This window comes from Ambystoma mexicanum, chromosome 2q (assembly GCF_040938575.1).
Source record: "Ambystoma mexicanum isolate Mex_15411 chromosome 2q, UKY_AmexF1_1, whole genome shotgun sequence".
Lineage (NCBI taxonomy): Eukaryota > Metazoa > Chordata > Amphibia > Caudata > Ambystomatidae > Ambystoma > Ambystoma mexicanum.
Genome location: NC_090924.1, coordinates 195,379,723 through 195,400,645, shown reverse-complemented (window position 1 = coordinate 195,400,645; position 20,923 = coordinate 195,379,723). Strand labels below are relative to the sequence as shown.

General features: G+C 48.2%; 1 protein-coding gene across 2 annotated transcripts in view; it reads left to right on the top strand.

Moving 5' to 3' along the window:
• ABCC1 (ATP binding cassette subfamily C member 1 (ABCC1 blood group)) overlaps positions 1 to 20,923 on the top strand; it is a 2,255,476-nt gene that overhangs the window by 562,637 nt on the left and 1,671,916 nt on the right. For both annotated transcript variants that reach the window (XM_069647115.1, XM_069647114.1), the window contains exon 9: positions 13,182 to 13,359. In XM_069647115.1, coding sequence (XP_069503216.1) covers positions 13,182 to 13,359 — 178 coding nt within the window. The remainder of the gene's footprint in view (positions 1 to 13,181; positions 13,360 to 20,923) is intronic.

Genomic DNA, 20,923 nt, shown 5'->3' with positions numbered 1-20,923 from the left:
CTCCCTTCTGTGGTAGCCCAAATTGGATTTCTGTTTAACCTGGCATAAGGCATTGGTCTAATGGCATCTTGCGTGGTGGAATAAAGTAACACCATAGCAGACTCCCAGTCACTTTTTCAATTCAAATCACAAGCGGAAGCACTGCCCACAAATTAAGGATCTTCCAGAGGTGGCAAATCTGTATTCACAGCATCAGTTCTACACCTCTTGGATAGTCAAGGGATGGCTTTCAGTGTGATGCAGTTGGAATCAGTTGGCACAGTCGGACACATTTCTCGTTTTCACACATTAAGATATGCCCTTTGTTCCTGTGCTTTCCTGTTAGGTGCCCAAGCAAACTAACCATGGTTTTGATGGGTATTCCAGAAGGCAACATCCAGACTGTAGGGAAGATTTTTGACTAACAGCAGCATCTCTGTAAATTGTTGTTTATGCCTTTTGGTCTCCAGAGTTGCAGCTACTTTATATTCAGTTCGGACATGAGCTCCATAGCTAGATCCTGTCTATAGTGAATACTTGGCATAGTTGGTGCTTGCCTCAACAGGGGTACAAATTCTCTACTGATGACCTACTAATCAATCACCATCTGGAAGGCCTTTCAAATCTTTTTGCATCATTAATGCCGGTTAACTTGTCTGGGGACGTCAACATAGTGCTTACACCTGTTGCTTCTAAACCGTTTAATACCATGGCTATGGAGCCATTTTAATGTATGTCCTGGAAAACTGCTTTTGCAGTCACATCGGATCTCCATGATTTTTCTGCAGCGAAATAACCCTCTACGGAAATGTATGCATGGTAAATGTACGCACTACAAAATGTTTGTACATTTCCCATGTGAACATCCATTACAAACCCATACAAACATACACCCCCACCCACACCTCCAACATACCCCCACCACCCTACTTACCTTTCCTTCGCGCTTTGTCCCTGCAGCGCTGGTTCCCTTTCACTTCTGTGATCGGGATCTGGCACCGCAGGGTTTTTTTTTTTCTTTTTTTCTTCAGGCAGCTGTAAGGGTTTCCCCCGCTCACTATAGTGTGCAGGGTGTTGCGGGGGGACACTCCCGCACCCCCTGGCCTTTTCTTTCCTGTCAGGAGAGCTGCGGGGGAGTCCCCCACACTTCCTGCTCACCATACTGTACAGGACACCACAGCACCCCACTGCAGCCTTAAAAAAAAAAATGTTCGACGCACCAATAGACCACGACAAGTTTGATCTTTTGGTAGTTAGAACTTTTCGTAGTGTGTGTTTTAGGCCTTTTGGTGAGGTCCGTCATTTCGGGTTAGGTAATTTCGTCCTAACCCGTCACATCAAACTTCAAGCCCTATCGGCTACTGAGTCCTAAACCGTTAAAAAGGGTATTGTGGGAGGCCACCAGGGGCGCGCAGGTGATGGCAGCCTGAGCGTTGCTCTCCCGCTGTACTCGGGCCGTTGAAGGGGATTGAGCCCCTCCCGGACCCCCCCGGCGGCAACGCAGTGCTGGATCGGCTGCTGGACCCCCGCGCGCCACCTTTACTAGAAAGAACAGACTCTGGGGGCATCGGGAAGCCGGAGAACGGGCTTCACGGCCCAAAGTGACGGAGCGAAGGGAGGGCCTGGAAGGGTGATCCCCTCGGCCGCGTTGCCTGGCAAGGCATGGGACTCCCATCGGAGTGTTGGGCCCACGCGGAGAGCCCCTCCCCCCCGCCACCGCGGGAAGACACGGAGACCTGGGACATCAGTCCCGAAGCAGGACGAGGACACGGGCTGCCCCGCCTCCGGGGAAGAGCTCGTGAGCGGGCAGAAGCACCGCTGGTGAGGAGAACTGGTGGCGGCGGGACGAGCCTGGGGTGGACCCCACCGCCCAGTGGAGGGGAATCCAGAGGAGCCCAGCGAGGGCGGGGCCGGAGACGAGGTGACGCCCGGGGAGAGAGGGTGGCCCCCTCCCCCCTCCTGTGAAAGGCCCATGGGCCTGTGCCGAGGAAGAGACAGACGACGGCGACAAAGGTCGAAGACCCGGAGGGCTTCCACCCCACGACCCCTCCACCCGAGAAACTGAGGAGCAACGCCGCCACGCCAACAGAATCATCTGGCGCTCACTTCTGGTAGGTGGAGGCCCCTGCGTTAGTTCGCAGGGCCTGTGCCCGCCTGCAGTCCCCCAGGATTTAACAGGACAAGGAGATAGACCCGGGTGTGAGGCCCCCACACGGTCCTGGTGGGGTGTGTGCCCGCTTGAAGGTCCCTGTAACGCTCACCTGATTCCCGCAGAGGCGCCGGCCTTGACTGGGTGAATGCCGTATCTTCAAAGCTGATGTGTAACACACGGTTGGCTCTTTGGGCTGTAATTCACGGTTGGCTCTTTGGGCTGGACCTCTGTGCACTGTATGTCTGACTCGAAGAGTAAGATGTCTGCAGATAGAAAATATGGGATTAATGAACTGGGGTTATTGGGTGCCTCTCTCCTCTTCCCTTTCTCTTCTCCTGTAGAACCCCAAAGGTTAACACCCTCACCTTAGGTAAGTGAACGCCGAGCTCTCCATCTGCCTCGGGGCAGGGTGCCGTAACCAGTTTCTTCACTGGATAAGGGTCAGGCCTCTTGGCCTCAGAGGACTGCTGTCCGTCGTTAACTGCACGAACGGTAAGTTCTGGGCACTTCAAATGTCTTAAAAGTCTTTTGTAATGATATCTCTTGTTTTGCAGGGTTCCGGCGATGGCGGGCTGATGAGAGTTGAGGATCGAACCCGCGTGAGGAATAGCAGCGCCTGGAAGCACGTAAGTGAACGCTTGTAGCCTGCTTCACGATGCGCACTAACTGTCCCTTTTATCTTGCAGGTACAAGTTCGGAGCTTTAGAGAAGCTGAAGGGTGCTGGAATACCCACTGGATTCGGCGTGGGAAGGAGTAATGGCACGTGAGTAATAAAGTTGCCCAATGTCTTTAAACGCACCTTCTTTTGTCTTTCAGAAGCGGGATGCAGCGCCGAAGGCCTCCGGAGCGTGCAAAGAGCTGGTAAGCTTTTGTCTTTCAGATGCCGGAATGCAGTGCGAAGACCTCCGGAGCATGCGAAGAGTAGGTAAGCCTTTGTCTTTCAGATGCCGGAATGCAGCGCGAGGCCTTGGTGACAGCCGATGGACCAGGTAAGAGATGCGCTGCCACTGAAGACCGTAGTGCTAACCTGTTCTTTCTTTGTCTTTACAGGTGCTGCTGAAGACTGGATTCCAGGATGGTAAGCCTTTGTTCCCTTAGGCCCAGGATCAGAAGCAGAAGACACGATGAGCGTTCTGCTGCAGAGAATGCAGAATAACGCAAAGCAAGATTCATCCATCGGGTGTGGTTTAAATAGCCTCCTGTAGTGCTTAGGTGTCTCCTTCCATAGCCACGCCTAGGTAAGAAAAGAGTTCCTGCTTTCCAGAAGAGTTCCAGTGTTCTGAACCTAGGGAGTGGCTCCTGCCCCACCCAACAGGAAAAGTAGTCCCAAACAGAAGAGGATCAGGGGTTCAGCTGGCAGGTAAGTAAGCAGCATGGTCTGCTGCAGGTAAGTCCACCCAAGCATTATGAGCCCGGCGCTTCCAGTGCTGGGACTGGGCATCTTTATGAGCCTGGTGCCACTGGCGCCAGGACAGGGTCCAAAAGGTCCCAATTGGGACTGGCTGGCACTCGGAAACGGGGTTATGGGTCTGCTTCCAAGGGAGTCGGGCAAGTCCTGATCTTTTGGAAGCAGAGGTCATGACAGTCCCCTCCCGCCACACGGGCCCATCTGCGGGTCTTGCTCCCGCCACTTGGCCCCGGAGGGCAACCCCTTCGGCCCTGAGCCAGTGGTGGACAACGAAGCAGGTACGTGAAATGCCCGTATGAACTGGCGGGAGACACTGCAAACCTTTCGCTACGAGGGGGCTGGCGACAATAACGAGGACCCTATAAACCACATGGCCCATTCGGAAGCCCTGACGCATTCCTCAGCAGCTATGGAGAGGGGATTCGCATCCATACTCCAGGAGATCCGGGATATGCGATCAGACATTGCGCAGAAACTCGAAAAAATGGAAAACAGGGTCGACAAGGTGGAGGACAGGCTCTTGCAGGTGGAGACCAATCAGTCGTCCTCAGCTACGCAGGAGGTGCAAAGGGAGATGCGGCTGGCGGCCCTGGAAAAGGACGAGGAAAGGGCCAGACAAATGGACGACTACGAAAATAGGGAAAGGAGGAACAATCTTAGATTTTTTGGGGTTCCCGAGGTGGAGGGAGAAACGGAGAGAGACTTAACCCGTGCGGTGCGAGACATAATCACCCTCCTTTTCGCTGAAGAGATGACCACGGAGCTGACCTTTGATCGTGTGCACAGAGCGGGTGGTAGGGCGGGGGGCCCCCGCTCGATCCTCGCACAATTTCACTATTATACGGACAAGGCAAAGGTCCTGGAGGAGATAAGGAAAGCGGGGGTGATTTCCTACAACAATGCAGAGATCTCAATATTTCAAGACCTCTCCGCCTACACCTTGGCGAAGCGGAGAATGTGTCGCCCCCTCACGCAACTGTTGAAGGATAAAGGGGTGCGCTACAGATGGGGGTACCCCTTCTCCTTGACTTTCGAATACATGGGCCAACGGACGTCGTTAATCACAGAAGAGGATATAAAAGGGGCTATTCAGGATTATGTGACGGAGTCTACCCCCAGAAGAGGCCCGGTGGGCCCGGCAGCGATCGGGGAGGGGACCTCAGACCGTCCTGGGTCCAGGAGGAGGAAAACCGGCTTGAGAAAATAAAGGAAGCTAAACACCCCACCTTCTGTGAGGGAAGGGGAGCGCAATGACCAAGAGGACTGAGGATCGGGGTGACTCGTCCACTTGAGGGACGGGATCCGACGCAATGATGGTCCGGATGAACAAAGATTCCCCCAGGACAGCAAGTAAGATGGGGGCGACAGTGGGAAAGAAACAGGGGGGGGGGCTCATAACAAAGAGCTTGGATATGAGTGCCCGGTCGGGAAGGGCAGTCTGATGGTCCGGCCTAATGCCAGGTATGGCGGAACTAATTGGCTGGACACCGGGGAGGGGGAGGGGGTGACAAAGTTAGTTGGGGGTTTCTGGTTGGGGAAGGGGTTTGGGGAAGAGTTGGGGGAAGGTCCAAATAATGTCCAAACAGTGAGACTAAGCGAGCGAAAAGGGAATAGTGATGCTAAGCAGGTGCCCAACGGATCTGGCGACCTAGATTATGGCTGATTGCCAACCGGCCCTGGGAGTGGGCACCCTGAATGTGCGGGGCTTGAACACCCCCACCAAGAGGTCCCTGGTTTGCCAGAATTCAGGAGGGAAAAGTTGGACCTGCTGTTTTTGCAAGAGACACACTGGGCGTGGGGGAAGGAACCCAAAATGAGAAGGGGGGGGGGGGGGCATAGGGGAGGTTTTCCATGCATCCCACAAGGGGAAGAAAAGAGGGGTGGCTAACCTGGTTGCCAGGGATGTCCGCTTCACTAGCAAAGCCACCCTGCAGGACCCCGAGGGCTGTTTTCTATTGGTGAGGGGCACCTTACAAGGATCCCCCCTGACCCTGGCAGTGGTGTATGGTCCGAATGATGGCCAGGCCCAATTCTGGGAGGAGGTAAAGGAGAAGCTTAAGCTATTTGTACGGGTCATGTTGGTGGTAGGGGGAGATTTCAACGTGGTGCTGGACCCTTCTTTGGATAGGAAGCGGGTGGGCCCCCAGAACCCCAGACCCACGGATGTTTCCATGGCGCGAACCTTCCGGAGGTTGAATGAAGAGCTGGGCCTGGTAGACTCAATTCCGTCCCCCAGAACAGGAATCCCCTCTTTTTCATACTACTCGGCCATCCATGCCTCGTTTTCAAGGATAGATTATATTTTGGTGAATGAAACCCTTCGCCCATATGTTGCAGGCTACAGGGTCGATCCCATACCCTGGTCGGACCATGATATGGTGGGGGTCAATATCGGGGGGGATGGCGTAAAGAACGCAGAGGCCGTTGGAAATGCAACAATGCCTTATTAAAGGACGAGGTTCATGCCCAAGAGATTGCTGGTGCCATAACAGAGTTCTTTGAGCTAAACGACAATAGGGAAGTGGGCACACACACGCTCTGGGACGCCTTTAAGGCGACTCTACGGGGTGTTCTTATCCAAAAGGGTGCATTGTCAAAAAGGGTGAGAGGGGCACAGGAGAAGACCCTGCGGGGAAAAAATCGCCCGACTCCAGCCGGGTGGCACCCCGGACCGGGAGCCGGAACGCGACCGTGTGGCCACCCTGGAGGATTACAGGCTCCAGCTAAAGGACTTACTTCTCCACAGAACGGAGAGAAGTCTTGAGATGGTCAAGCAAAAGTACTATGAAAAAGGGGATAAAGCGGACAGGATCCTGGCCTGGAAGCTGAGGGAGGTCCAGAGGAGCAGAATGGTGAGGGAAGTGAGGGACGCTCGGGGAACTCTGGGTTGTGAGTCTTCCCATATTGGAGAAGCCTTTCGCCGATATTATGAGACCCTGTATTCATCCGAATATGACTGGGGAACTGCACCGATAGATTTCTTGAACTCAATCCAACTCCCTGCTTTGTCTAGGGAGATGTCCGAGGGTGTGGAGGCGCCAGTGACCGAGGAAGAGGTGGACAAGGCGATAGGCGGGATGAAAGTGGGAACCTCCCCCGGGGATGACAGGTTTTCCGTTTATTTTTACAAAAGATTCCGATCCTCCTTAATCCCCTACCTAGTGAGGGTTTTCAACTTCGTGCTAGAGGGGGAAACTCTCCCCGATCCTTGATGGGGGCTATCATCGCGGTGTTACCTAAGGAGGGGAGGGACCTTGCAGAGTGTGCATCTTATCGCCCCATATCATTGCTAAATATCGACGTTAAGATTCTGGCCAAGGTGGTAGGGAGGCGGATAGAGGGAATACTGCCGAAGTTAGTCCATGGGGATCAAGTGGGCTTCATCAGCGGGAGGCAGGGTTCGGATAACATACGCAAGACCATAGATGTATTCCACTTAGCGCAACTGTCGGAGTTTAACGCAAGTGTCCTCTCCTTAGATTCGGAGAAAGCGTTCGACAGGGTCGAATGGCGGTATATGGATCTCCTCGTGAGGAAGATGGGTTTCGGGGCCCACATTATGAGCCGGGTAACGGCCCTTTCCAGAGCTCCCACGGCAAGGGTCCAAGTGAATGGGGAGTTGACCGATGCCTTCCCCCTCTCCCGAGGGACAAGACAGGGGTGTCCGCTCTCCCCTCTGATATACATCCTCACGATAGAAGCTTTGGCCATAGCGATCAGAACACATCCAGGAATTAAGGGGATCAGCATGGGGGAGGTGGAATTTAAACTCTCCCTATTTGCAGATGACATTCTGGTCTACTTGGTAGACCCTAGCTCCTCGCTCCCCCCTCTGCTGGACCTGGTGACCGAGTTTGGACGCTTCTCGGGCCTGAAAGTCAACGCCTCGAAATCGGTCCTGCTCCCTATGAGACTCCGGGACCCGGTGCTAGACCCCTTAGACAGGCTTCACGGGATTGAAATGGGGAAGGCTGAAATACGATACCTGGGGGTTCTCCTCACACGGAACCTAACTAAACTGGCCACTGCAAACTACGACCCCATAATAACAGGGATCACATCAGATCTAAGGAGGTGGGGTGGGATGATCCTCTCTTGGTATGGCAGGATGACAGCAGTTAAAATGAACGTATTGCCACGTCTCTTATACCCTTTTACAGCCCTTCCAACCAACGTCCCAGAGCAGGCTTTCAGGGTTCTACGGAACGCTATCCAGGACTTCATATGGCAGGGGAAAACCCTGAGGACCAGGAAGGCCACGCTGACGTTGGGAGGAGGGAGGATTTGGGTTGCCGGACTTCCACTTGTATTTCCGTGCCGCCCAGCTGCGGGTACTCTTGGAACACATGAAGGAAGGAATGGGGACGTACTGGTCGTACCTGGAGGATATGGACACTCACCCCCTGAAGGTCCGCGGCCTTTTGTGGGCTCCACGAAGAACAATCCAGAGTCATTTGAAAACCCACCCGACCTTGGGGGTTCTCTGGGACATTTGGAAGGAAGGGCCTCAGACAGCCTACCTCACTACATGGCCGTCCCCGATGACCTCCCTCTGGTGCCACTGCCTCAACCTGGGTAGCAAAGGATTTAGGTCCTCCCAAGCCTGGTCGGATAAGGGATTAGAGTGGGCAGGGCAGATGTTCAGGGAGGGTGAATTCCTGCCTTATGAGGAACTAAGGGACGCGCTCGGCCAGGAATCCCTATCCATCTTTGAGTACCTCCGCCTAAAGGGCATTCTATGTGACCAGTCATGGGGTCCCAATCTGAGTAGACAGTTAACCCCTTTTGAGAAGCTCATAGATACGGCGACCTCAAGGAAGGGGGTGGTATCTTGCATGTATAAAATCCTCAACACGTACGACCTCCAGGGAAGGAGAAACTTTCGCAAGTTCTGGAACGATCTGGCGGGAGAGGAGATTTCAGAGGACTCCTGGTCCAGAATATTCAAAATTGCCTTCGATGGGAACCTATTCACCGCCGATATGGAGCAAAACTTTAAGGTACTGCAGGGGTGGCATAGGTACCCAGTGAAATTATCTAAGATGTTCCCGGCGGTGTCCCCGTTGTGCCCGAGGGGATGTGGTCAAGCAGGCTCCAGGAGCCATATGTGGTGGCACTGTCCAAAGGCTCAAGTGTACTGGGGGTTAGTGAGGGACTGGATGGCAGAATTGATAGAGGAACTCTTACCTCTAAATCCCCTGACGATGCTACTGGGCCTCCCCCGGAGGAAACGGAAGTACATCGATACCCAAGGATGTGGGAGACAATGTTGCGGGCGGGTAGAGTAGCCCTCGCACAAAAATGGAAAAGCCTGGAGCCCCCTTCCAAGGAAGATTGGATGAAAAAGGTAAAAAACATGTTTGTAATGGACAAACTGACTGCCATGATGAACAATGACACTGGCTCATTCCTCACGAACTGGTACGGAGTACAACAATCCTGGGGATGGGAGGTCCATTGAATCCTGGGTGGGGAACTCGGACTCAACGGGGCGAATCAGACTGAGAGCTGTGCTACAAAGGACAGGGATGCCCGGTACCCGGGGCAAGGCGGCTTCAGGCCTATCTGAGTTACGGGCACTAGCTGCATCACATCCGAAGAGAGGGAGAGTACGTTAAGAGTCTCCCGGAACAACAGACTTGGTTTGGACACGGGGTCGGGGGGTGGGCGCAAGTTGGGGTGGTGGGGGAAGGGTGGGGGGGGTTTTTGGGAACGCTTAAATACTGTTCTGTAATGCTTCACAACCACCTTTCCTTTTTGTCCAGGTTCATACTGCTTTTCCTATAAATCAAGAAATTCTTTCCTATTTTTGGACCCTGGTTATGAGTTGGAATATGCTGTGCTGAGTGAGTTTTCGAGGTCATTACGTTTTACTTGTATAGAATTTCATTTTTTTAATGGGCGCTACAGTGGGCAAACCAGTGTATAAGGACTCCACCTAAAGGGATGCCGCTGTTGCATTCCGAGGCCAATGCTTCTTTAGTGGCATTCCAAGGGCACGTCGCAATTTAACTAGTTTGCAAGGCAGCCGTATAGGATTCTAAGCACTGTGCTTTCAGTTTTCACTTTCACTAGTTTGAGAGCAGACTCCTCGTTTGGTCAAAATGTTAGGAAACCTATTTGGTTTCATGGAAGGTCATATCCACTGTGACAAATCGAGGGAATTCCTCTGTGACGCTAGGAAGGTAAGCCCACTCGGCAACACCCTCCCTAGGTTTCGAGGCAAGTGGGACCTCACCGGGAGAGACTTCCCTTTAAGGAACAAGAACTCCTGTTACTGTGAGGAACTCCCTAAAGCTGTGCAGACCATGGCCTGCGTGGGATGCTCTAAAATACCAGACTTTTAAACAAGACTGGGATGAAGAATATCTTAATAGAAGTCATTATCACCAAGAAATAGAACATGTCCTTTTTAAATGGAAGTATAAAATCTACTAGGACAAGTACGTTGAATAGCGATTACCTGACGAGCACCAGAGAGAGAGTAACGTATATGCAGGCAACAAACGGCACTGAGTTATATCACCTGTAGGAGGAGTAGGCATGAGCCGTGGAGCCCGCGCACTATACTGTACAGGGGGGGTGCCAGAGCTACAGCTAATCCGCACCATGTGAAGCCAAACGGGCACGAGCCCTGAGGGGGGTGTTGGTGGCATGACGACAAAGGATACATGGTGGACACCCAGACCACAAACTATCGGACAGCCAGACCACGAACTATCGCTGATACCACCGCAAGCACAAAGCAACAAGCTGTCCGGTCACTGATCCGAACACTGACAGGCTGCGAGGAGCAGAGAAAATCTGAGGAAGGAAACGCCAGCGAAAACATGCCAGTAGCAATAAGGAGCAAGAGCGAAGCTCCAAGAGAAACCAGAATCCCAAAGACGTTCTCCTTCACAGTCGGGTTAGCGGGGAGAAAGGGAATAATGGGAGGCCCAGAGGGAATCCATATAATGGGCAAGAAACTCTTCAGTACAACTAATGAGGAAAAGTAGAATGTGAAACTGATAAACTTAGTGTTGTGATGTAAAATAAAGAACTATTGATAATTTTGAATGAAAGAAAAGAACAGTGCATAAGAATACCTTGCATAAACTACCCCTGTATTTAGCACAAGAAGAGAATGACATAAGAGAGAGAGAATACTATGAGCCAGAGCTCGGAGAAATTGTCCTGCTGAACTTTATACAAAATCAAAGGGACCAGAACAAGGTGAACCATAACTGTCCATTAAGGAAGGCCTATCTAAAACTGGCACCAGAAGTCCCCTGAAGAGAAAGGAGCCATTCTCCTGACCTACGTTGGTTATAGTGGTTGGGTCAGTTGGGTTAGTTTGGACAGCAGACTTATTCTTTTGGACGTTCATGAATGGCTGATGAGCACCTTAGTACCATAGGTAGGGACCAACCATAGTGATAGGGATGTTTGTGTCCTCCTGACTCTCCACACAACCTACCCTTGATAGAGCTGTAGAATCTCCAAAAAGTATGGCGGAAAGTGGTGGGGACATATGTAAATGTTGCATTGATGGCTGCTGTAACTCTACGTTGCTTCTGCCATCCCTGCGCACCCTCTTAAAGTCACAAGCTGTTGGTTCTGGCATTGGCAGATGGTAAGGACTGGTGGGAAGAGCTGCAGAGTGTGGCATGGAGGAGGGTTATTCATCCCATGTAAGCTTGCGGTTTCCAAAAGGCGTGTGCAGATTTGCTGTGCAAAATGGCTCCAGCCAACTCCGTGTAAGTAGGGAGGACGACGTAAAGTAGACACAGTAGTGAGTAACATACATTCTACATGACCCTTGGAGCATCTAATAAAAGTAAGTTACTGACCTCCATAAACGCCTTAAGCTACATCAACTGAAATATAAGCCAATATATGTCCCTATTGAGTGTCCAAGTCTCTTGCCATATGTCTGTAAATATTTACTTCAAGTGGAGTTGAGAGGCTGCAGTCTGCTCATACACAGCTTTAGATGGCTGACCCACTGGTGGATTGAGATTGATTAAACCTTTCATTCTGATGTTGCATCCCCAGACCGCCAATCACAAGCACCAGAAAGGCTGTGGTGGAGAGTGCTTGGTACTTGCTGGATAGTGGAGAGAGGTGGTTGTTGACCGTGAATTTTGCTCTGCATAAGTGTAGATTGGCAGCTTCGGGCACAGAATGTGCATTTGCCTACTTCTCATTGTCCTATAGTAGCGATCTGAATATGGCTTGGTTGGTTCTGGTGCCTCAAAGCACCTGACTGCAGAGTTGCACTGCATGCCCTTGTTACATGGGATGCTTGTTGACCAGATTCCAGCTATACAAAGGTAATTTTAGTAACACAGAAGCAGGAAGGAAGCAAAGTAAGTACAAATAAACTTAAGGATTTCTGGTTTTGCTGTGTTTTTTTTTTTTTTTAGCTATGCATATATTTATCTAAATGGATCCATTAACATGAATTACTTTGCCAGTAAACTGCCCCAGAGATCATTTGAATCGCAATATTAACCACTCATTAGCCAGCTATTGTGCACTTATCACCCCATTAGCCACATATTGCCTAGCAGCCACATTTGTTTTTTGCAGTCTTAACATTTAATAATCCTGCCATCAGCCACTTATTGTGCAGTAAACTCCTGGCAAAGCACTGGTCTGGGCCCCTGATGAGCTTATACCACCAGTGTGGCATGTGCCTGTTACATTCACTTGATGTTTCATACGTGTGTCTGGTTTGGTGCTCTTGGAAACCCGTAGTCTGGGATTTTGCTCGCCTCTACCTGATGTTGGCTAATTTTCCTGTCCGTTCCTCTTGTGGCAGGGAAAGTGCTTGTCGGCAGGAGCTCAGGATCCTGGGCTCCTCTAGTCACGACGTTCGTTGCTGGGCACCAGGCCCACTGCTGCTCTTCAGTGGTCACACCACCCAAGAAGACAGTGATCTCTCTGTCCTCTCCTTTCACTTGACCGGAGCATCTTGCACAGTAAAGGTACCTGCTTTCCATCCTCCAGCTAGCGGGTTTCTCATTCGACACTTCACCGATGGCTCAGTGGCTCCACGTGACTCCACCACTCCATGACATAAATGCTTCAGGAACTCGCTTAGCATTTGCTGTCTTCCAACCGTGCGAGATCACTCTCCATTCACAGTTTGTCTTCTTAACTACGTCATTAGAGTTGAGGAAAGACTGTTCGTCTTCATTGATCATCTCACTCAGGTGAGATTCACCATTACCTGAAGCCAATAGTCAAAGAAGGATATTTCTGATTTATAGTTGTAACCCAGCATGCATCCATTTTTCCAACATCCATATATGCAGAAAGGGTAGATTGGACAGAGTTCCATACTGGACTAGCAGTCCTTGTCCCCAAAAGTGGAGTCTATCCCAGTGAGGTCCCACTTGCCAGACCCATAGAGGGACGGTCTTGCAGTGGGTGGGCTCACTACACTAGCCTGAAAGAGGGTGGCTCCCCTCTAAGGAGAAGGGACTAATTGTACAGATTCGCCACTGCTCACAGTTCTTGTTGTAAAGTTTTCTGCTACATTGCATTACAGTCCTAATCTGTGTATGTTTCATGTTTTGCATAATATTGTTTACATTGTATTTTAATGTTACATAGAAGAATATTGTTTGTGTTCTTTTTTTTTTTATCCACAGATTGCTTATAAGGTTCGTGAGGGATAAAAATGCTCCCGACTGGCAAGGGTATTTTTACACAGTCCTGCTGTTCGTGAGTGCTGGCATACAAACTCTGATCCTCCACCAATACTTTCATATTTGCTTTGTTACTGGAATGCGAATAAAGACTGCTGTCATTGGTGCCGTTTATAGAAAGGTATGGTCATATTATTCAAGCTTTAGACAGTTTTTATTTTTAGCTAATCACCTAGCTGAGATATTGCCCTCCTGAAAGAACATAAGTTAGTTCATGTGTATCTGTGTTTTCATTTATGCAGGAAAAAAGCATGTGTTCAAAGCATAGCAGCTCTTGTGTGCCCCCCGGAAACAAATGTACTGTCCAGTGTTACAGAATAATGTTTACAAGAGCCTACAGCACTGTTTGAAACTACCAAAAGTAGCTGTGCAAACAGGTAGATTGTCCATATCATATATACAGTGACAAGGGGCTGGTATAGATCAGTAGAGGTCATTTAAGCTAATTGGTGTCAATTTAAATCCAAAAGCACTGGAAAAGTTATTATTCTTTATTTTACAGGAGCCAGTTGATATAATGTGAAGGGCATTTTCTCACTTGTGCTGTGTTGGAAAGAAGTGGCTTGTTTCGCATACCAATACTACATATTTTGCTTTTAACCTTGGCTGTAGCACTGAGAGAAATGCGTAAATGCGAGAGTATGATACGTACATAGTATATACACAAATGAAAGTAAAGTTAATGGAACTCAAATATGAATACTGCTGGCTACAAAAATGGATTTGTACCTAGATTTAAAGGCAGTGAAGCTGGCCAGGGGTCATATACCACTGCGATAATCTTTGCTTGGGTCTCAGCCAGGTGGAAGCAGAAGGACCTTGTATTTTAAAAGATCTGCTGTCAGTCCTCCGGAGATATCAGGGATCCCAGTTCCTGTTCCCACCGTCACATAAAGATCTGCCAGCCGGTGTGGTGTGTTGGCTATCTTTATACAAGCTGGATATCAAACCCTTAGATTGGAACACCAACTCCAATGGTGTTAGTGACCTGATCGCCATTTGTGAAATAGTCGGGTGGGGTGCCCAGTGCCCAGCCTGTCTGCATACCTCTATCTGTCTGATTATTTCAAAAGTCTTTATTTTCCCTTTAGAGAATAAGTCCCCCATCTTGCTCAGTCCCCTCTTCACCCATTCTGCAAACTTTGTTTGTCGTCCCATGTGAGAAATCAGTATTGCGAATGAACGGGGGGAGGAGGTGTAAGGAGAGGGGAACAAGGTGGATCCCTTCAGCTTGATCAAGCTATTGCAGGTCTCCAAGGAGGCCTTTGTGATAAAGTACAGCCCTGTTTAACCGCATGTGTCGAGATACCCATGGTTGCGTTGTGAAGGCATCATGAAGTAGACAGACAACTGAATTAAAGTTTGGGCTATACTCTTTTATGAAATGCAAAAGAGGGTAGGAAAAAGGCCTAGCTTGCCTTATGCTAAAGTGGGATTTCCCTACATAAATTAAACTAAGGATAGTCTGTCAGGAAGCCCAAAGTAAATGTCTGCCTGTGTCCAAAACCAATACTTGCCCTCACTTCTGTTTGTATACAATGTGTAGGGATGTCAGCCTCAAAATAATAGGTGTTCAAATAACAGTTCAGAGCATCTTCCAGCTTTGTTTGTTAAAGGTTTCCCTTCCTCAAGGTTTGAGATAGTTTACAGTGCAAAAAGGGATTCCCTTCCCCAAGCATGTCTTTCACCTTTTCCAAAAAAACAGAATTCCTTGGGATACTTCCCAGCTCTTCTTTTTGGTTATCTTTCACCAGTTTCACAAAGTTCAGTTCCTTAATTTCAGTTCACACAAGATTTCCTTTATGTTCAATCCCAAGCTTCTTTGCAGGTAGTTTAAGTGGCTTTTTCATAGGTTGGTGTCCTCGGTCCAGGCACATTTGTCAGAGAACACAGTGCACCGTTACAGGTCATGCAACTGACACACCTTACTTGCCTCTTCTTCATATGCACGTAGCCATTGTTTCAGCTCTAAAGTGGTGCTTGGTTTATTGTCATTTAACATCCTCATGATGCTTTACAATTGATTGTTTTGCCACTATTCACTTGTTGCATTTTCATATATTCTTATGGCTCTTGCCAATTCTTGTTCTCTCAAGCGACACAGTTCCTTTATATCGTGTGATTCCACAAAACGGCTTTGCTTCAGATCGGTATTCAATAAGGCTTGCTTTCATTCAGATCGGCATTCATTTAAAGTTCTCACAAGTCTGACATATTTGCCTGGTGTGCCCCTTCCTAGGTTGACTCATCAGCCGGTACTTACGGTGTTCCAGCAAGGCTTAGCAGTCCGTAGATCAGCTTCCAGAGCTGATTGAATTTTCTCTGTTCTTGCTTCTTTTGAACCTCCAACCAGGTTGATTGGTCCAAAAAGGACTAGACCACTCATTGCTGGTTGGGAGTTCGGCATTGCTCTTGGTTGCTCCCTCCTCGTCCCAGTACCTAACTCTGTGTGTGTCAGTCAATAAAAAGAGGATGTATTGCTCTGGTTTGTCTTTCTTGTCCCACTACCTGACTGTTGTATATTGGGGAATAATCTACTGGAATAATAGGGATGGGACTGGCAATAGCCTCCAAATACATGGGTGATATCAGACTCCTTATGAAAGGGTAATGGGGGATACTGTGTCTCACCCAAGGGTGCATCGCCTCCACTCCCCAAGTCTCCTCCACCAATGAAAAGAAAAGAATTGAGGGTGCCCTCCGATTCCTCAGAGCATCCAAAGGTCAATGCCTGCTACACACTGTCCCATGCTCACCCACAATTTCTGGTAGTCCATCTGCACACTGTCCACCAGGGGCTGAAGTTGTGCCACTCTATAGTATTTATGGAGTTTGGGGAAAGCCAGTCCCCCGCCAGCTTTGGTAGCATATATGTGCTTATTGACCCTGGTGGGCCCATTTGCCATATGATTTGAGTCAACAGTTTCCCAGTTCCCAATTGTAGTTTTAGGGTGGAGATTGGGAATCATCTGGAACAAATCTAGAAATCTAGGCAGAATATCAATTTTGATAACTGAGATTTTGCCAAACCAGGAGAGGTTCAATGCACTCCACTTGAATTCCGTAATCGGGGATGGATAATTACGCTTGTAGAGGTCACCCAATCTTGATATATTTACCCCAAATATCTCACTAATTGGGAAGCCAAGTGACATGGGATTCTATGCTCCAGTTCTGCCTGAAGTAGGGGAGAAATGTTGGTACCCACAATTTCAGACTTTGACTTATTCATCTTAAATACTGATACTTGCCCAAATTGTGATATCTTTCTCAATTTAAAACATCAATTGCGTGGGGTTGGTAATAGTAAGGATAACATCATCGGCACGTAGATTCACCTTATGTTGGATCCCCCTGAATCGTATGCCTGTGATATTGGCATTGTCTTGTATACTCCATTCTAGGAGGCAAGCACTTGGGTGTAAGTAGTTCGAGAAAACCATCTGAAAAAATTTGGGGCCAAAATTGAATTTCAGCATTACCTCCTTGAGGAATCCCCACTCCACCCTGTCAAACGCCTTTTCGGCATCAAGTTTCAACGGAAGGGACTGAGCAGGATTCCTTCCCAACTTGACAACCATGTGTAGTACCCTCTGTATGCTATCCATTGTACCCCTGCTCCAAATAAATCCACGTTGGTCTGGGTTATCAACATGAATTTCTTCAACCTATTGGCAAGAATTTTAGTGAATATTTTAGAGTCCAAATTAAGTAGTGCAATGGGTCTGTAAGAGGAGCAGAGCTTGGTGTCCTTCCCTTTCCTTGGAATCAAGACTATTTGGTCCTCTCTCATTGATTCTGGTAGGCACCTCCGATTCATTACTTCATTAAAGCGATCCGCCAGTGGTTTCACAAGTAGTGCTCCCAAGGTTTTATAAAAATTGGCACCTAGGCCATCCGACCCTGGCGATTTATTTTTGAGCATTTTTATGGCATGGAGGACCTCTTGGGGTTCAATGGGAGAATCCAGTCACACTACTACCCGTTGATAATTTAGGCATGTTAACAGTGTTCAAATGGAGGTTTTGTTTCTTTACGCTAGAGTTGCTGGAAGTGTATGTTTGTATAGAATGTGGTCTCCTCATCCTAGTTGGTGACACTGGAATCCCTGAATACATGAATAAACGATTGACTCGTTTGTTGCTTTAGAAGGTGAGGCAATAGCTTGCGTGGGATATTACCCTGTTAGTAATAATTACACTTTACCTGCAACAAGGCTGTTTCAGCCCTCTGGCCCCTCAGTATTCTTAATTGTGTCTTCACCTTACAGAGTTCTTTAAGGTGAAGTCTGTTTGGAGCTTTATAATAGGTTTTGTCTGTCGTGTTTACTTATTTTTACATTTGCTCCTCGAACTGGCCTCTTATCCGTTTCAACACTGCGACACTGCAGTGTTCTCTATAATGCTACCCTTAGCCGCTGCTTTCAGGGCTCCCAGTGAGAACCCTGTGTGGTATTTCAGGTCTATTGAGGCCTAGGTAATCCCTAATTGTTTAAGAGCATCTAGGCTCACTGCATCTTGTATGCGTGGTCGGCGACGCCACTGGTAAGTTCTGCGTTGCTGCGACCAGTCTCTGGGCTTCATAGTCACCATAACATGGTCAGTCATGGGCTCTATATCAGTAGCCAGAACATACTTAGCCACCCTCTGAGGTGAATATATAGTAGATTCTAGAGGCAGATATGTGTACGTGGGATGTATATGCTGTGTCATTGGGATGTATAGTGCGCCAAACGCCCATCAAATTCATATCAGCCATTTGAGTCTTAAGTCTCTGAGGCCAAACCCGTGACAGAATAGGTGGTCTCGACTGATCTGTCCCTGTTCCCGACCATAAACAAATTCATATCCTTCATTAAGATGACCTCTCCATGATCCCCCACCCTGGCTGTCTCCAGGAGTTCACTCATAAAGGCGTCTTATGCTGTATTCAGAGTGTAAAAGGAGACCAACAAGCGCAGTTTCCCATGTAGCCAATGTCCCTATGTATAAGGATTGATACCCCTGCCCTTTTGCTATTTTACGACGAGTTGAATTGATGCAGGTACATTTTGAAGCCTGCCCTATTTGGCAAATGTGTTTCCTGGTTCGCAACAATATGCAAGCCCTCATTTTTTGTTTTGAAAGAAGAAAGTGACAGATCAGGACTTTGTTTTAGCCAAAGGTTATTTCTGAGTTGCATGTTAAATAGAATATTCAATTGCCAGTATTGTACCCCCACCTCAGCCATCCCCAGGACAGTGTTTAGCTTTGTATTTTCTTTGTATTGTATTTTATTTATAGGGTGTGTTACACCAAAGCGCTTAACAAAGAGATAAAGCGGTACAAAAACAATGGCAGAATTAAGATGAACCAAGATAGTCTTTAAAGTGAGAATGGGTCTGAGGGAAAGGGGACAAAGAGGAAGAGCGTTCCAGTGTCTGGGTTGAATGTAATGGACAGGAATGAATGCAGGATTGGGTGCAAGGGGATGCAGAACTGAAAGTAGAAAGACTGAGAGTGGAGAGAATGCAGTTTGGAGTAGAAGAAAAGGAGCGAGTAGAGCTGGGGAGGCAGATTGTGAAGAGATTCAAAGACAAGACAGAGAATGTTAAAGAGCAGACCAGATTTGAAGGGAAGCCAGCAAAGATATATTAAAGCCAAAGAATTAGAATCATCAGTGGATAGATGTGGTAAAGGAAGAAAAAGATCTAAAGCTGAGTTCATAAAAGTGAGAGGAATTTTGTAGAGAGAGAAAAGTGGATTCAGAAGCGAACCCTGAAAAACATCATATTGAAGAGAATACAGAAGTATGGTCATTCAAGAGACAGAGCACGTGTGGTTTGAGTGGTAGGAGCAAAACCAGTGCAAAACAGAAACTCTAAAACCTAGAGAATATGGAGAGTGGAGAAGAGTGGTCAACCGTGTCAAAATCTGCTGACAAGTCAAGGAGAACCAAAAAAGAATGGTTTGGCATAGCAGGCAGAGGAGAGACAATCACAGAAAGTAGAGCGTCTTAGTTGAGTGACACAGGCGAAAGCCAGATTGAGAGAGAGGAAGAGAATTAGAAATTAGATAAGTAGGTATCTGGGTGTAGGCAATACACTCAAGGAGCTGAGGAAGGGGGGGGGGTGATATAGGCCGATAGTTGGAAGGAAGAGGGGAATCAAGAGGGTTTCTTGCGAATATGAAAAATAGTGATATGTTTGAAAGAGGGTGGGAAAGTGGAAGATTGGAGACGAGTTAATGAGTGTAGTAAGAGAAGGGATTAGAGGAGGATAGCCGGTAGGAATTAATGAGGAAGAGGATCAGAGGGAGCAGAAGTAGGATTTGAAAGAAAGGGGGGACAGTCGGATTCAGAAAGGGGAGAAAAGACAAAAGCAAAGAGGCAGAGGAAGGAGAGGGAGAACAGGAAATAGAAGAGCGTAGAAGGGACACATTGGTAGTGAAATAGGAAGCCAAGTCAGAAGCAGACGGGAGAAGCAAGAGTTGCGTCAGGAGGAGGAGAAAGAATACGACTCTCTGAAAAAGATGAGGGGGTGAGAGGAGGACAAGTTAGGAAGGTCCCTTTTTGTATTGCTGTTTAGCTAGATCTAAAGCTGAGGAAAATGCAGTGCAAGCTAGATTAGATCAGAAAGATGGAACTTCTAACGCCGCTCAGTGCCACGGAAGGTGTGATGTAATGAGAGAATAGTCACCACAGTTTGGGTGGCTTGCAAGGAGGGGAGAAAGAGGCAGGATAGATTGAATCAAGAGTGTTAGAAATTGAAGATGAGAAGATGCAGAATCAATAGAAAAGGAAGGCAGAGTATTCAGTATTAGGAGGGATGAGATAATAGCAACAATGAAAGCGGAAGCATTAAAATATCGGATATCACTAAAGAGAAAAGTAGGAGAGAAGGGGATTGTGGTAATGGTGAAAAGAATATGATATGGAGAAAGCAGAAACCGAGGTGAAAGATGGAGTGGGGGGGACATTTGATCTAGAAATATGAGGGGGAGGAGTAGGATCTGATGGATGTCAGCAGGAAGACGAGATGACAAGAGCATCAAGGTCTTGGCAAAAACAATCCAGGAGGGGCAGAAAGCTGATAGACCAATAGGAAGGCCAAAGAATACGGTTGGAAGAGAGGAAGACTGGGAGGGGCAGGAGAGATGGAGTAAGAAGAGCAATAAAGAATACCGACACCAGCTCTGTGGCCAGAAGAGCGAGGAGTGTGAGAAAGAAGTGGTGGATGAAGAAAGAGCAACTCTGGTGATTTCATTAGGCAAGAGTAATAGAAAGAGAGCTGTCCGAGAGAGGGTAGATAAGATTACTAGTGGAGGGTGAATAGTACAATGGGAAGTGGATAGCATATGACACACTGATCATGAAACAGAAGGAAGTAGAAAAGCAGAGCAAATGAACAGAAGCAGTGGACATCTGTTTTGTTAGGAAGATCAGCTTTTCCTGTTTCTCCCAGGCACGGATGCGATGGGCTGTGAGGAAAGACATCACATTGGATAGTGCACTGTTAGGGAGCATTATTGATTGATTGATTTTGTTTATTTATAGCGCGCTTTATACCAAGGCGCTGTACAATGGAACAACTCGTACAGTGAACAACAATAAACAATGTGAGCAAAATTACATGATGAATCATTCGACAGCAAAAACAGTCCAAAAAGCAATTACCTGTGGAGAAGGGGAAGTGGAGAGGAAGTAGG